At 37.3% G+C, this 15,462-nt stretch overlaps 1 protein-coding gene across 1 annotated transcript; it reads right to left on the bottom strand.

Annotated features, from left to right (window-relative positions):
* Positions 1-1,986: 1,986 nt before the first annotated feature.
* prxl2b (peroxiredoxin like 2B) lies at positions 1,987-9,868 on the bottom strand. Its single transcript, XM_073468396.1, has 7 exons — positions 9,711-9,868; positions 9,073-9,277; positions 7,811-7,862; positions 7,314-7,377; positions 7,105-7,180; positions 6,048-6,166; positions 1,987-2,374 (listed from the first exon to the last, which is right to left on the bottom strand). Exons 1-7 carry the CDS (start codon positions 9,768-9,770, stop codon positions 2,348-2,350), a joined length of 603 nt encoding a protein of 200 aa, XP_073324497.1. The 5' UTR covers positions 9,771-9,868; the 3' UTR covers positions 1,987-2,347.
* Positions 9,869-15,462: the final 5,594 nt, after the last annotated feature.

Below are 15,462 nucleotides of genomic sequence, written 5' to 3'. Positions count from 1 at the left end.
TGCTTAGAGAGGAAAGAGGACACATTAATGAAATGACTGTTTTACTCAGAATGTAGGTTTGGATAGTGTGCCGCTATCTTAAAGCAAAAGATCAGACATTTTGAGAAATACACTTATTTTGTTTTTTCTGTTAGAGTGTTAGATGAGAAAATTGATGCCACTCTTTTATCTGTCATTTAAATATGAGCAATAGCGAGCAGCCAGTTAGCATAGCTTGTTATTAAGACCGGAAACATGGGGAAAACATGGTGCTGTCCAAGAGTAATAAAAATGGGATCTGTATCTGGATCCAGATAATAAACAATTCAGATCTCGCCTTTATTTTGTCATCCTTATTGAGATCTGATCTCTGTCCTCCAGAGCAAAGCCTGCTTGTAAGTAATTTGCGGTGGAGGCAAATCAGCCTCAAACTCCCTTTAATAAATTACAGTTTTTTGAGTTGTAGAATCAGCAGAAAGTATTAAAAAAGTTGTCTTCGATAATTCTTAATAATTTGTCCCTTCTTGTAAATTCGGCATATGTAATACATTAAGTTATTCCTTTCTCTGTATAAAAATACAGGATAACATGACAAGGTAAATGATATGCCTTGTTAACAGCAGATCAGCCGCACAATTATTTCTTCTCATTGTATATCATTCATTTCCCACCTCTATTGCTTTCATTTTTCATGCACTTCTGTTGAATTATGCATCTTTTGGCGCTTTCATGGCACAGAAATAGTGTAAATGAGGTCAATATCTGCCTTCAAGCACCTTTTAAACTCACTCATTAATACAAAGTATCTCAATTGTTTAATTTAAACAAAAAACATGTTAATTGAACAATTTGCCTTTTTACAAAGGGTTATATGCTGGACTAACTCTTTGCTGAGTTACTCATAGTTTTTACACTTTTGTTTCATACAGATGAATCAGGTGATTGTATTGCCTTAGGTGTCTGCTAGCTGTTTCCCCCTGCTTCCAGTCTTTGTGCTACGCTAAGCTGACCGGCTGCTGGCTGCAGCCTTACATAAACAGACTAACGTGATAACAGTATCAATGTTCTCATCTCACTCTCCTTCAGAATGCAAGAAATGATTTCCCTGAATGTCAGTCTATTCCTTGAAACAAGGCACACTCATCATGTCTGGTTCAAAGAAATGCTGGAGGATAAATCATAAGCTATGGTGCAACAATGGGCTGCTGTTTGAAGGCCAACAGCTTAGACTCTTGTATGTTTTGTTTAGTTTTCCTCAAAATGAGTAAAACAGTTCAACATTGTTGACTGAAAACAAAAGTTTATAATAAGAATATACGACGTGTTATTGTAGATACTCGATGTGATACTGCAGTATTTACATATAAAGGATCAACCAGGTAAGAAAGAGAGCGAACATTTCTTACCTTAGTTATAGCTTATATGGTGAAATTGTGTGGTTTTGAAATAACCAGCCAAGTACAAATACATTATTGTTTATATATGAACATGTTTCATCTGTACACCAATGAGAGGAGTTTATTTATCTACATGAATATTTATGAAATAACATTGTTGCTTCGCCAGATTTCAGACGTTAAAGATGTTTTATGAATGTTCCTGCTGCTATGTAATTATCTAGATTGCCATTAAAGTGACTGTCTCAACTGTTTACGATCTCAAGTCTCTCTTTTAATCCTTCAAATGTATAATTAAAATGTTATATATTTATGTAAAAGCCTGACAAAATAGTGTAGGATTCGTTCTCAAGCATGTAGAAGCAAAAACATCACTTGCATCCAACGAAACATGTGTTTTTGTGATACTGCTAAACCATAAAAGCACTCAGAGGCATTATGTTCATCTTAATGTTATAGTCATACTGTCATGTGTCTTCTTACTGTATTACGAATTAAGGCTCCTACATGCTACTTCAGTTTATAGTCAGAAGTGATAACCGTCGTTCTGCCGTCTGCCTCCTCTCCACTCATGTCTGCATGAAACTGCTCACTGACTGAAGCAAAGTACTGATTTTAAACTTTTATTATAATTAGATACACCCACATAAAAATGTATTTCACAAACTGAGTATAATAAATGCAAATTCATAAAAAGGCAATGTAAAAGAATCATCGAGATCAGTATGTAAGTGTAAACTTTAAAATTAATGACATTTATTACGAGTAAACGGTAATTATTATAGAGGAGTTTCACAAGTGTTTCATTATAGGTAATATAATAATATAATATAGTGTCACAAAGAAATTATAAGAATATTGGCAGCACTTTTATGTTCACTTTGGCGTTTTGATGACATTCCACTTCCTAAATCTTCATTACAGCTTCCCAATGTGAAGTTATTCATCAGGTACGATGGTCGGCTGTGTCATCATCGAGTACAAACGTCATCATTGCACTGCAAGATAAAAGTACAAAAGTTGAACAGCAAATAATGAGTGAGAGGCGTTTATTTACTTGGAATTGATAAGCAAGAGACATTCGTTATTCAAATTTAAATGACGCGTCTATACAGAAAGCGTCTGATGGAACAGTTACGCTGCCATTTTAATCAATCCACATTACTCTGTGTCACAGTGAAGCAGAGAAGGTGGACCCTAATGCAGTAGACAGCAAGCAAGTCTTATTCTTCCGTTTTATGTGCACAACTGAAGTGATCATATGTTGCGTTCTGATGACGATAACTGGCAGCCAAACTAATCTCCCACAAACCCAATTGTGGAACGTATTGATATAAAAGAGCTTACTGATCATTTATGTGAACACCTCAACTGTATTGGGATGGCGGCCAACCCGTTCTACAATCCCAAAGGGTCAGTCTTTGATGAGTTGGGAATGAGACTAAATAATCTACTTTTCTTACAAATGGGACCTTAAAAACAAAAAACAGTAGTTACATTTCTATTCCTAAAATGGTCCCATTGTTTGTCATTTTGCCTTCACATAGTAGAAAGGCAGCCAGGAAATCCGGGGAAAAAGAGGCGGGTGATATGCAACAGGATCACACTGAGGAAGTTGTGTTATTACAGTATGTATTGACTTGGCCATTGACCTTTTAACTTCTTATCTGTGATTTAGTTACAGATAAGGTGATAGGTGAGTAGCACTCTTATTTCTAGGATAAACACACATCTCTCTGCAAGTTTGTTTGTCTAGACTGAGCGTCAAAATAGTCGTGTTTATGGGACCTCAACTTCATTCTGACGTTGAGACACACAGGGTGTTCTTCAGGGAAATCTGAGGCTTTCCGTCTCTAAATAGAGATAAGGGAAGTAAACACTGTCTATCAGTTGTTTGAGCAGGAAAGGTCTGAACAAGAAGACATTTCTTGGTTTTATCTGTATCAACCAGTGACCCCAAGCTTTAGTTTTGCCGAGTCCTCTTCACACACACGTCATATAGCTTGTGACTCGCACTTGTTTGATCCACATTTTGACCCCTCAGAGAAAACAAGGTTTATTCTGTTCCTGGGCGTCAGCGATGACATCTGCTGGTCTTGAAACAGGTCATGGGAAAGACTACTTTAAATACAGCAATCTGATATGGTGCATTTTGTATGAAGTGAGCAACAGAGCCAGGGGGCGAGGGTGTTAAGGACCATGTGCTGGATATAACGGGCATGCCGAAAGCTCTGCTGATCACAGGACAAAACCCCTGCTGCTCTGGACTCCAGACATTATGTGTCTGACCCCTGAGCAATTTTTCTTTTTCCTTTTTCTTCCTGATATCTGTAAAATCCACCTTTGCGCCAAAGAAATAAGAAGAGCCTTCAGATCGTAATGATCCAGACTCTAAATCCATTAATAAGTGAATGTCATGCTCCACACTATCCTCATGGTTTCTAAATTTATATCCATGTACACCCTCGTGACAACCGAGGTCTGTTGCCAAGTTCTGATAAAAATGCAAAACAGCTACATTTTAACGATGTTCAAAATATGTTGTACAGCCTGAATATGAGATATGTGTGATATGTGATAAGTTGCATTGTGGGCAACGTAGTTTTGAAAAGCAGTTCAGTGGTCAAACATTGCACTCCTGTAACACTGTTGGTATCATTGTGGACAGTTTAAAACAGATGATCAAAATCGATACAGCAGAAACAGAGATATCACCTTTTTATTCCACGCGATTTTTTCTTCCTTTTTAAAACCTGGTGCCTACATTACCCAATGTAGGCAATGTTTCACTTACCCAATTAAGCCCTGACAACACAAGATGTGTTTTCTTTTAATCACTGTCTATTGTGTCTTTGTTTTGGTTATTCCTCTTTTTTCTCACATGACACTTTGGACTATGAAAGGCTGTTTATTACTTTGTCTTTTAACTAGTTTTTAACATTGGCATGACAACACTGACTCCTCCTTGTCTAAAAATCCTCCTGTGCACATTAAGTTGAAAAAGGCTGATTCCCAGTGAGCAACAAGTGGTCTAGATCACATCTTTTCGACGTCATTTATGGACATCCAAGACGTCTAAAAGACGTCCTCTGGGGAGCCAGAATGAAAGTTTTTTATACGTCTTTTCTGGACGTTGTATAGACGTTTATGTTTGTCGACTAATTCTGACTGTCCGTGGACGTCCAGATCATAGCCAGTATGAACATCTATTCTCAACTAATTCTGGATGTCAGTGGATGTCTAGATTATGGCCTGACTGGATGTCTTTTCTCAACGTCATTTATCGACTAATTCTGGCTGTGAATGGACGTCCAGATCATGGCCTGGCCCGACGGACATGATATCAACCTGTTTTGGACGTCCACAGACGTTGCCTGCTCAGTGGGTTCTTTCTTAGATAACAAAATCATTATTCAAATAACTGGTTCTTACGTGTAAAAATCGTTTCCATTGATGCAGTAATGATAGTAATCAGTGACAGGTTAAAGCTGTTAACTCCTCCTAGATATACTTGACATTTAATTCTGGAGCACACTGCTGAAGCCACATGAAAGTATGTGCGGGAGAAATAAGAGGATATATTTCATAAATCTTGAGTAAAGCTGCCAATACTGGTTTTCCATGTTTGACTACTTATGTGGTATTTGTATAATAATGTCTCTTGTTGTGTTTGCAGAGATGTTTACGTACAATTAGGAACAGACTCAGATCCAGTGGTGGAGGTACTGTACTTAAGTACAATTTCCAGGTACTCGTACTTTACTTGAGTATTTTCTTTTCATGCCACTTTCAGCTTCTGCTCCACTACATTTATTTGACAGCTTTAGTTTCTAGTTACCTTACAAACTTAAGATGTTTTTTCATTAAACGCATATGAAGAGTTTATAAAATATGATTTTTTTTATAAATCAAACTACCCAGCATTTTCTATACAAGTACAGCTTTAATGATTAGTCTACCAATCAATACGTTAATTGACAGAAAATTAACTTTCATAATTTTTCGGTCATTTTTCATGTAAAAATAATTCATGAAACATTTCAGCAGATTAATTAAAATAATCATTAGTTGCAGTCCTACACCAACTTATAATTTAACTCCACCTCAATTAACTTTAACAGTAAAATGTTACTTTTATATTAAAGCATGAGTAAAACAAATCGGACAATATAATAATATGTTAGTACATTTAGTACTTTTATTTTAAGTAAATTTTCCTAATCATATTCATCCTTTTACTCTAACATTTTCAAAGTAGGGCTTTTACTTGTGGAATATTTTTACACTGTGTTTTCCTCCATTGCTGCTGAGATCATCTCTGAAGTTTAAAAGGGTTTCGGGGCCTTTGACACGGACACTGACAGACCATGAAGATGGAGTAATAAGTGTGAAATTGTCTTTAGAGAGGCTACTCTGTTGTGTGTGTGTTGCTACTGACGTAAATCAGAGTCCGCTGAAAACTATTACATCAGTCTAGTGTGTTTTAATAAGAACACTGAGACCAATTGCTTCTTTTTTATTGAACCCTTCACAATACAGCTTTAAGTGAGTGGTTTCACTCATGACCACCAGCAGGATTTAAAAGTTAAAGAGGGAAAGTAATAAAAATAGTGGGAGGAAATAAATCAAGAATTTATTGTATCTTTCTTGTATGTTTATGGGATGTCTTACCACTGGCCTCTGTCCTGCTTTCACTTCAGCTGAGACACCCAAAGCCTTGGAAATATCCTCCAGAGGTAGGTGGTCTCCTGGTGAGTCCTGGATAAAGTGCAGTAGGACCTTTTCTCCACCTTTACAGAGCAAATAAATTCAAGAGGAATAATTAGTAAGCAGCTTGTCGATCCATTAAAATCAAAGATTGATTATAAGATCAGGCCAACACATAAAAACATACAGCACAGAGTTCAATTCAATATTTAACAAAAAATGTCATACCTAGCTTTAAATGATGATTTAAAAAATACTAACAAAAAATACACTGTAAGTACAAGAATAAGAACACAACAAAAAAAACAAAGGTAAAGTCCTCCAAAAAAATGTCTAATGCAGGTTTTAATTCAAAACTTCTGAGTGAGAACTGCTTCCAGAAAGGATGCAGACAGGACAGAATGACCAGTAACCTACTTCCAGCTGCGCATAACACACCATAAAAGAGAGTAAGTGTGACTGTCTTTTGACATAGAAAATGTCTAAATATATTTCGAGCCCTTTGTTGACATCAGTATCCCATGTTAAAGTCTCTCATTCAGCATATATGAAGGTGACAGTCAGGCCTTCTCTCTAAAAATGTTAAATCCTCTTAGTTTTCCTAATGTTGAGCCTCTCCTCTCCTGTATGCAGAATTATTAACCCAACACTGAACACTCTATTGCTACGCTGATTAGTTTAATTGAGCAGTTTAATCCTCACACTTGAGAAAAGAATGAGAATGAAGAAAGACAACTAACATGAGGAGCACTGAAGTTGAAAGTGAGTGGATTGGAGACCTCATCATGAACTCCAAGCCACTCTACGATGAAGTGATGTAGCATTGCCCTCTAGAGGACATGCACAAAAATGCATTTCTTTAACCATTTATTCACTTCATTTAATGTACAAACCTTTCCCTTATCACTGTCATGCTACAAGGTCATTCACATACTGACACACCCTATGATTCATTACCTCACACCTTTACAAGACAGACGATTACTAGTATCCCCCGACAGTGTTGGTATATTGATTGTACCTTTGGCCACAATGAGCATGCCTCCACTCTGCAGCAGATCTCCTGAGAAGTTTCCCTGGATGCCGTCAGCTTTGGCCTGAAAATAGCAGAGAAAAGAGGCATTCAGAAGTCAGTCTGTCAGTCCGGGTTTCATCAACTTTACCCCTGCTTGTCTGACCACTGGACAGGTATTAACAAAAAAGTAATCATATCACCATGAAGATATCTACCTTTGCAGATATATCTCGTACTTTCTTCCCCAAAGCAGCAGGAACCACGCTTATAGCTGTGTACCTGAGTGTGGAAAACACAGTTTCTCAATTAGAGATCATAACAAGGCAGCATATTTTAGCATGAGATCAGTATGAGTGGCCAAACCTGATGAAAAGTAAAACAAAAATGCCCATTATAATTTCCTGCAGCACACAGAAATGTATTTATAAATATTTTATTCAAAAAACAGTCCAAAACCCAGAGAGGACAACGAATGAAGAATGAATCTATGACTGACTATCAATTTATCAACTAATCGTTGCAGCTCCATTATATAATTAAGATTAAAACCAGTGATTTCAGATCTCGGGTAAGAAACAAGCAACCAGGTCTATTGAAACAAGCCTGAATAAAGCAACCTGGCTATTAAAAAAAAGCCCAAAACAGGCAATTTGATCAATTTATACAATTTATCAAAACAAATGCATTTCAAAAATGGATTTACTTTACTCACCTCTTGAAGGCCAAATCCTTGTAGCTTTTCTTGTGTTCATCAATGTAAATGGCTAAAAGAGAAGATGATTGGTGATTATTTACAATCCCACAAAAGGACTGGCTGTTGAGAGCGATGGAGTCAATGTGCATGTCTGTATCATTGTGACTCATCTAAACTTTTTGTCACAGAAGACTGGTTTTAAAAGGGTGACAATGCAGCTAAATACAGAAAAAAAATGTACCAATTCATTTTGTTTTACTTGTAGACTACAAGTAAAACAAAATGAATTGGTACATTTTTGTATTTAGCTGCATTGTTACCCTTTTATAAGTTGCACAAAGATCTGCCAAAAGTTGCGAGAAAAGGGGAAAACAAATGGGTTCTGATCTTTTTCTCCTGAACAGTCACATTTATACAGTAAGTGGTTCAAAATCTGATACATGCCAGATCACAGCAATCTGAGCTGCACTACCAGTTCCTGTTTCATTGGAATATTTTGTTTGTTTTTTTGGGTAGAGTTTGCCATCATGTCATCAATATTCATGTCATTGGATCATTTCTGGTCACATTAAAAATGAATAAATAGACCAAAAAACAACTGAACAATTAAAAGTGTCGTGTAAAAATATTTTGAGGATCATATTTAAGACTTCCAATCAATGCTACTGTGTTGAGATGTGTTTTCTATAAGAGTTAAAGAGACCACATGATGGGCTGTTGTGTCAGTGCAACACAAGTATAAAAAGGCGGATGTTAGGGGTCGACCAATATGGCTTTTTCAGGGCTGATACCAATTCTGATTATTAGAAATCAAAGAGATTGAAAACTGATATTTGGGACCGATATATATCTGCGGTAAAAATGAATTTCGAACAACCAGTGATGCAATAAATCTAAGTACAATTTACTCAAGTACTGTTCTAAAGCACAATTTTCAGGTACTTTACTTGAGCATTTCCATTTTTCGCTACTTGATACTTCCTCTCCACTACATTTATTTGACACATTTAGTAACTTGTTACTTTGCAGATTGAGATTATTCAGTGTTTATAGACTATTAACTGTGACGTGTTACCATTCAGATAGTGTTGTAGGCAGGACATTGTGTGAGAGGATGCTGCATCAGGGCCAAAGTAGCACTTTTTGAAATTAGTTTATTTTATCAGCAATCTGTCAGAAAAATCACCGATACCGATAATCGCAAAAATGCTGAATATCGAGCTGATAATCTGCCAGGGCCGATAATCGGTTTCTAGTACATTAGTGAAAGTACTGCTTACATCCTTTGAAAAACCCTCCTTCCTTGAACTCCTTCAGCCCGAGCTCTTCTGGTCCGACGCCCACCAGTGCTACACCGCTGGCCCTCAGGTCCGGCTCCAGTTTGCTGATCTCTGATGCAATCCACCGACATATCTGACAGCCAAACCTGCGCAGGAAGAACAAGACCACCGGCTGGTCCTGCCACAGAGACTGGAGCTCTACACTCTGACATACACAGAGAGGGTAAAACAATAAAACAGTGAACCCAAGAAACAGGTGACACAGACATCATATGTGAAACAGGTGCAGGTGGACTGTATTAACTTTATCTGTTATTATCATAGCTTCAAACTGTGCAATACCACGATTCATATTCACATTTAGTCCCTTCAGATCATCATTATGTCACCCTGGAGGGGTCGTTTGACAGCAATTACATCAGTGCTGTGAGGTAATGACAGGTTTAACACGGTAGGTCTCAGCAGGGAACACCTCTGAGGGGAAGAAGACAACCTAACAGCCCAGCTTCATAATTAAAAATAACACCTTTAAACACAAACCAGTCAATAATATGGAGATGTGACAAAGAAGAGGGAGGCTCAAGGCTGTAACTTAGCTACCTTAAAGCACTGAGCAGCCGACCAGCTTCACGTCTTACCTCTCCAGTTTCGCTCTTCAACAAGTTCTTTCCAACTTTAGCGAGGTCGACGTTCGCCATTTTCTACAAACAGACGCCTAAAAGAGATAAACCAGTTGTACAGAATAAAATCTAACGTGTGTTACGATGTTTCACTGACGCCCACAGTTGTAGTTGAGACAGTTGCAAAACAACTGCATCCTGGTACGCCCACTGAACCCTGACGCCCAATCAGATTTGGTTTGTGCTGCAAAGCCAGCCAATTACAGCGCGCTGTGTGCGGAACGGAGGCGGGGCAACATTCAGCACGTGCATCTCACCACTACGTTCATCTGGATAAAAAGATGTTTTCTTAAAAACAGAAACTATTTCATGAACTATTTCATGACGTTTACTGCTTCTTACACCTTATACTACCTGTTCAACATCAATTACAACAAAGTGGTGACTGAATATTTGAAAATGTTCAGGTTTTCATATCGAGCTTGCATAATTTGTGATATAAGTGAGCTCAAAGGTAGAGTGAGATTTATTGCCTGGCTTTTGTTTGCTGTGTCGCTTTTTATTGGTGCTACTTTTGTCCCATATGTCTGTTTTCTATTAACCCATGAGACAACCAAAGCCATTATATACTGCTTCGCCCTGTTAGGCAACCAGTGTTAAAAACATTTCAATGTAGGCCTTCTTTCATCTTCGGCCACTTTGTGCTTCTACTCCATTTCAGATGGAAAAAATTTCCCTTTCACTGCACTATATTTATTTAACAAGTATTGTTAGTTACTTTGAATGTCAAGATTTTAGCCAACAAAAGGTATAGTAAGAAGTAAGGGTACACCCATTATCAGCCTTGGTTGGTTATCGGACCGATATTCAGCATCTTTCTGATTATTGGTGTCTGTGATTTTTCAGTCAGATTGTCAATAAAATAAACTTATTAAAAAATTTGCTACTTTGGCTCTGATGCAGCATCCTATCGCACAATAGCCTATAAACACTGAAAAATCTGAATCTGTAAAGTAACTATATGTATCAAATAAATGTATTAGAGAGGAAGTATAAAGTAGCAGAAAATGGAAATAATCAACTCAAGTACCTGAAAATTGTATTTAAGAACAGTAATTGTACTTGTACTAAATTAGGGCACACAGAGTTTCATTTTTACTGCAAATGAATATCAGTCCCGAATATCAGTTTTCAGTCTCCTTTATTTCTAATAATTGGTACTGGCCCTGAAAAAGCTGTATCAGTCGACCCCTAATAAGAAGACATATATGTAAAGGCCTTCATTTTACGACGTTAACTAGGTGAAGTTTGAGTATATTTCCCAAGTATAGTTTATATAGCCTGATAAATACACTAATATCAATGTACTAGCAGTATAGTGAACAATTTCAATAGTTCTTGGGACAAAATGGGTCCACTCTTAGTTTATGAGAGTATACTTTAAGTATTCTTTAGGTGTAAGAGTAGTAACAACTAGTTTACATCTAAGTTTTTTTAACTATTATTATTATTTTCAAGAGGCTTTTTTGAGCCTTAATTATGATAGTGACTGAAATTTATGACTGGAAAAGGGGTAGAGAGAGAAACTTGAAATATATCTTTAACTGTACTATAAGGAGACTTGACGTTAACTCAAATATACACTACCAGTGGACTATACATATAAAAATTGACCTTTTCTTAAGTATACTGTATCATGAGCAAAAGATTAAGTAAGCCAGATATACTTTGACTTTATATCTCTGATAATTAAATAAATGTAAACTGAAGGCAAGCACTCTTACTTTTAGTTTAAAAGTTTACTAATAGCACGCTTGAATAAACTTATTTTTTGTATGGGTACCCAAAGCAGAAATAATTGAAATTAAAAAAATGGTCACAAAGATATTATTACACCTGTGGTTCAGTGACAATGAATTCAAGACAAGAGTGCCTTTGAGGTTTTCCATCCCTCCTGTATCAAGCAGGACAAGCTGCAGGCCAGGTATTATTACAAGTCAATTATGAGCCTGCTGTCAGAGGCTGGCCTGAAATCACTTCAGTATTTCTGTAGGGACTGCTACTTTCTGGTGTAGTTTTTGATATAAAATGAGGTATCCAGAACTTTTTCATGTTATTTGGCTATTTTTAATATCAACGTCAACAAATTATTCCATAATGATCTCATATCCTTTATTATATCTGTATACCTCCACCTACATAATAAAGTCAAATAAAGATATATATTTAATGTGAAGTTAAATGTTTTCATTCAGTGGTTCTCAAAGTGGGGTCCTTGAGGGGATGACAGGAGGTCCCCAGCATAAAGTGGAATAATGATTTTTCACTCTTCCATCCAAAAGTTACAAAATACCATTGTATTTTGGTCATGGTTTCACACATTTCGGTAATAAAACATCATAAAGCAAAAAGTTTATCGAATGGGGGCCCTGGGGCAGAATCTTGTCAAGCTAGGGTCCTTATTTTATTTTGTGTCAGTTTAACGATTGATGTGGAAAAGTTTGAGAACAACTGTTTTAGTCAGTGCAAACTCAATACAGCACCAATGCTAATGTGCAGCTATCTATCTATCTAAAAGTCTGGAGTTTATTTACGAAAATGTTAATAAAGCACAGGCATAAACCCGTAAACCACAAAGAGGGGGAAAGTCAGCAGCTAAGACCTGCAGACTGACAGCAACCTGCCGTAACATTAAAAACATCTTGACTCTTCAGTTGAGCCAGTTTCAGGATCCTGGTGTTGTTTCATGCTGCCTTGATAACACTTGATGGAACTTAAGCCGTCATTAACAAAATTTGTTTCACGTGTGCTTTTCCTTCTATTAAAAACATCTGTGTGACCCTTCCTTCTGCACACTGACAGCACTGTCACTCACTGCTAATCATGGACCTAATCACGCACACCTGTTTTCACTTTCGCTGACTGAGCAAAAGAGCTGCAACAATGTCACAAGTAGAAAAAAACACTACACAACTCATGGATCATTCATGTTTCATCTTATTTTACACTTCAGGTTAGGATGTATCTCACTGATCTTGCATGGTCTGCACAGAAACTTCACAGGCAGTACTGTCTGTATTTTCTATATGATGGATTTCTTGTACAAAACACATTTTGAATGAACAATTCATTGATTTAGTAAAAATGCAGCAAGACATGCCTGCACACTATAGTAGTTTAGGGTGCATAATTGAACTCAGAGTGGTGGATAATTAAGGCCAGGAGTTAGTGACCAGTAAGGTGAAAAAACACATAAATAATTTGCACAATTATACACATTAGGCAGAAAAGGGCAATTTACCCCTTGAACCCCTTTGCGTGTAGTTTTCCTTCTGTCCCCTTAAATTGCTTGGTTGTAAACTTTGTACAATTTGACAACGTATATACTATATACAGCATATTCAGGTTAAGTTCTGAAACCAGAGCTGTATCCATTATAGCCTATTTGTACTTTTGATGTAGGTTGATGTATTGTGGTGTTGTTGTATTTCCATATTGTGTATTGTGGTTTTATGATACTGACCACTGAAACCTGCATAATTGAATTACACTATAAAGAACAACTAGAGACAAGAGGTGAAAATTAACAAAAGCTAAAAACACACTGTGCAGATCATCAGTTTCATACTCTTGGAGCTATGTTAAACTGCATCGTCCTTTTTAAAAGGAATTCAAATAAATAAAACATTCAGCTTTGATTGAAGCTGATGTCAGTGTATGGACATAACAGTTTAGTTTATTTTACCTCTATTTCTTTAGCTTTTTTGTGATTGTTTTTTTACTGTATGTAAACTCTGTGTCTAAGCACACTGAGAGCAACTTAAAACCAAATATTGAGACACAACACATCATTTTAATTAATAATCTACATTTCTTGTCCTCACATATTTCATGTTATTGAATTATAGACTCAAACACAAGACTATAATGACCAAGGTATTAGAGGTTAAAGTTACAACAAAAGTGGACCTTCTTATATTACATACAATCTGAGGCATTTCCCACCATAAGTGAAACATGTCTTTTAGTTTATAAACCTATATCTAACAAATAACTGACAAAGTGCTTGAAAGAGTGGCATCTATGCACCTTTACACAGGGGTGGAAGCTTGGATGCAGGAACTTGGGGTGCCTAACTCAACAACTCACAAAATTGAGCAATTTTATAAGCGAGTCTGGGGAATTTCTCTCCCTCTTCATCTCCATGCTGTTGAAAAAATGTTCTCAAGTTGTAAATTATTGTTAATAACGATGATTACGATGTTATCCTGACATCATTATATAGACTGACCCCTCAGCACCCCCAGCTGTGACTGACTTCCAGAGTCCCTGGGTGGTACACAAAGGTTTCAAAATTACTCATACATGTATTATATGTTTTGTAATTTAACTGAAATGATTTAAGTTTACTTCTAAAAGAAAAACTGAAAATTTGGGAAGCGATCAGGAGAATATCTCTTTGTGAATAAAAAAATGTTGCATATAGCATGATGATCACATGCTCAAGATTGTTATCATCTGGATTATTATAGTGACAAACAATATCTTTAAGATTAAGCTAGTAGACAAAGTTAGTAGGCTCAAAAAAAATGAGATTCAAGGTCTCACCAGAACACACAAAAGGTACAAGACATACCAACATCTTAGCAACAAGACAGCTAACAGGGTACTGTTACTGTTAAGTACTAATGTACTTCCTTAGCCTTGTTTGAAACAGTGTCTGTAAGGTAAAAGAAAAAGCCTTTCTCCTGTTTGAGTTCTCAAAGCTTAGATCTCCAGAAAAGAAAAAGAAAAACGTTCCTCCGGGAACACTTTTCGTATTTCTTTGAAAAACATGCTTGTTGTCACATTTTATATCTGTTAGTCCATCCACAGAGCATGGATCTGGTGCTGATGTTGCAGGGAGGGGCGTGACGTCACGGGAGTGACCGGGAGGAAGAGGCGAAGGGGGGAGAGGAGAAGAGGGGGAAGGAGCAGGGACGGAGGAGAGAGCTGGGGGGATGACTGCATGAAAAGGGAAAAACAAAACAAAAAAACCCCAACAATCATGACTCGTGTAATCCATCCTCCGGTTTCTTTTATAAATCACACCGTCTGGTTTGATTACCTACACAGTGTGCCGCAATAAATGACGAGCCTCCTCCCCGATAAGGTAATTATCATCTTTCAATTTGCACGCCTGACACAGTTGAGTCGATTGTCTGGTCTCCGCCTTTAGCAGCAAAATGTCAAATCGAGGAAAATGTCGAGGATCATTAGAATAAACTAAAAAAAAAATAATAATAACAAAAAACAGATCGGCTACGTGGCTACATTCAGGATCTGTGTTCATCAAATGTTTGCTTTAATCGTGAGCGATGATGATAAAACGTTATCCTTGTCAGCGTCTTGAAAGCCGTCATGAGAAGCTCCATTGTGTCAGATTAGAGCTTCCTCCATGAAAAATTAAAATGGAAACAGGCTTCATGAGAGCGGTGCCGCATACTACACTGCTGTAGTCAGCCACGCCGAGCACATGGGCTCTGCGCAGCACACTAACATGCGCATTGGTTGCAGTGCGTCGTGCCCATCATTGCTGTGCCATCGCTGCTGTCTGCTGATGACTGCAGTGTCCTCTTGGTAGCACTACATGAGCATAAGCAGCACCAAGTTCCCCACATAATTTCTCCTCCATGGTGTGATGATCTTGAATGACCTCTAAAATGAAAACTCGACCTCAAACAACTTGTTTATTGTCTCATGTGCTGCAGTGTAAGCTGGCGTGAGAGAT

This window comes from Pagrus major, chromosome 6 (assembly GCF_040436345.1).
Source record: "Pagrus major chromosome 6, Pma_NU_1.0".
In the NCBI taxonomy this organism is placed as follows: domain Eukaryota; kingdom Metazoa; phylum Chordata; class Actinopteri; order Spariformes; family Sparidae; genus Pagrus; species Pagrus major.
This window is presented reverse-complemented; position numbering and strand designations above follow the sequence as displayed.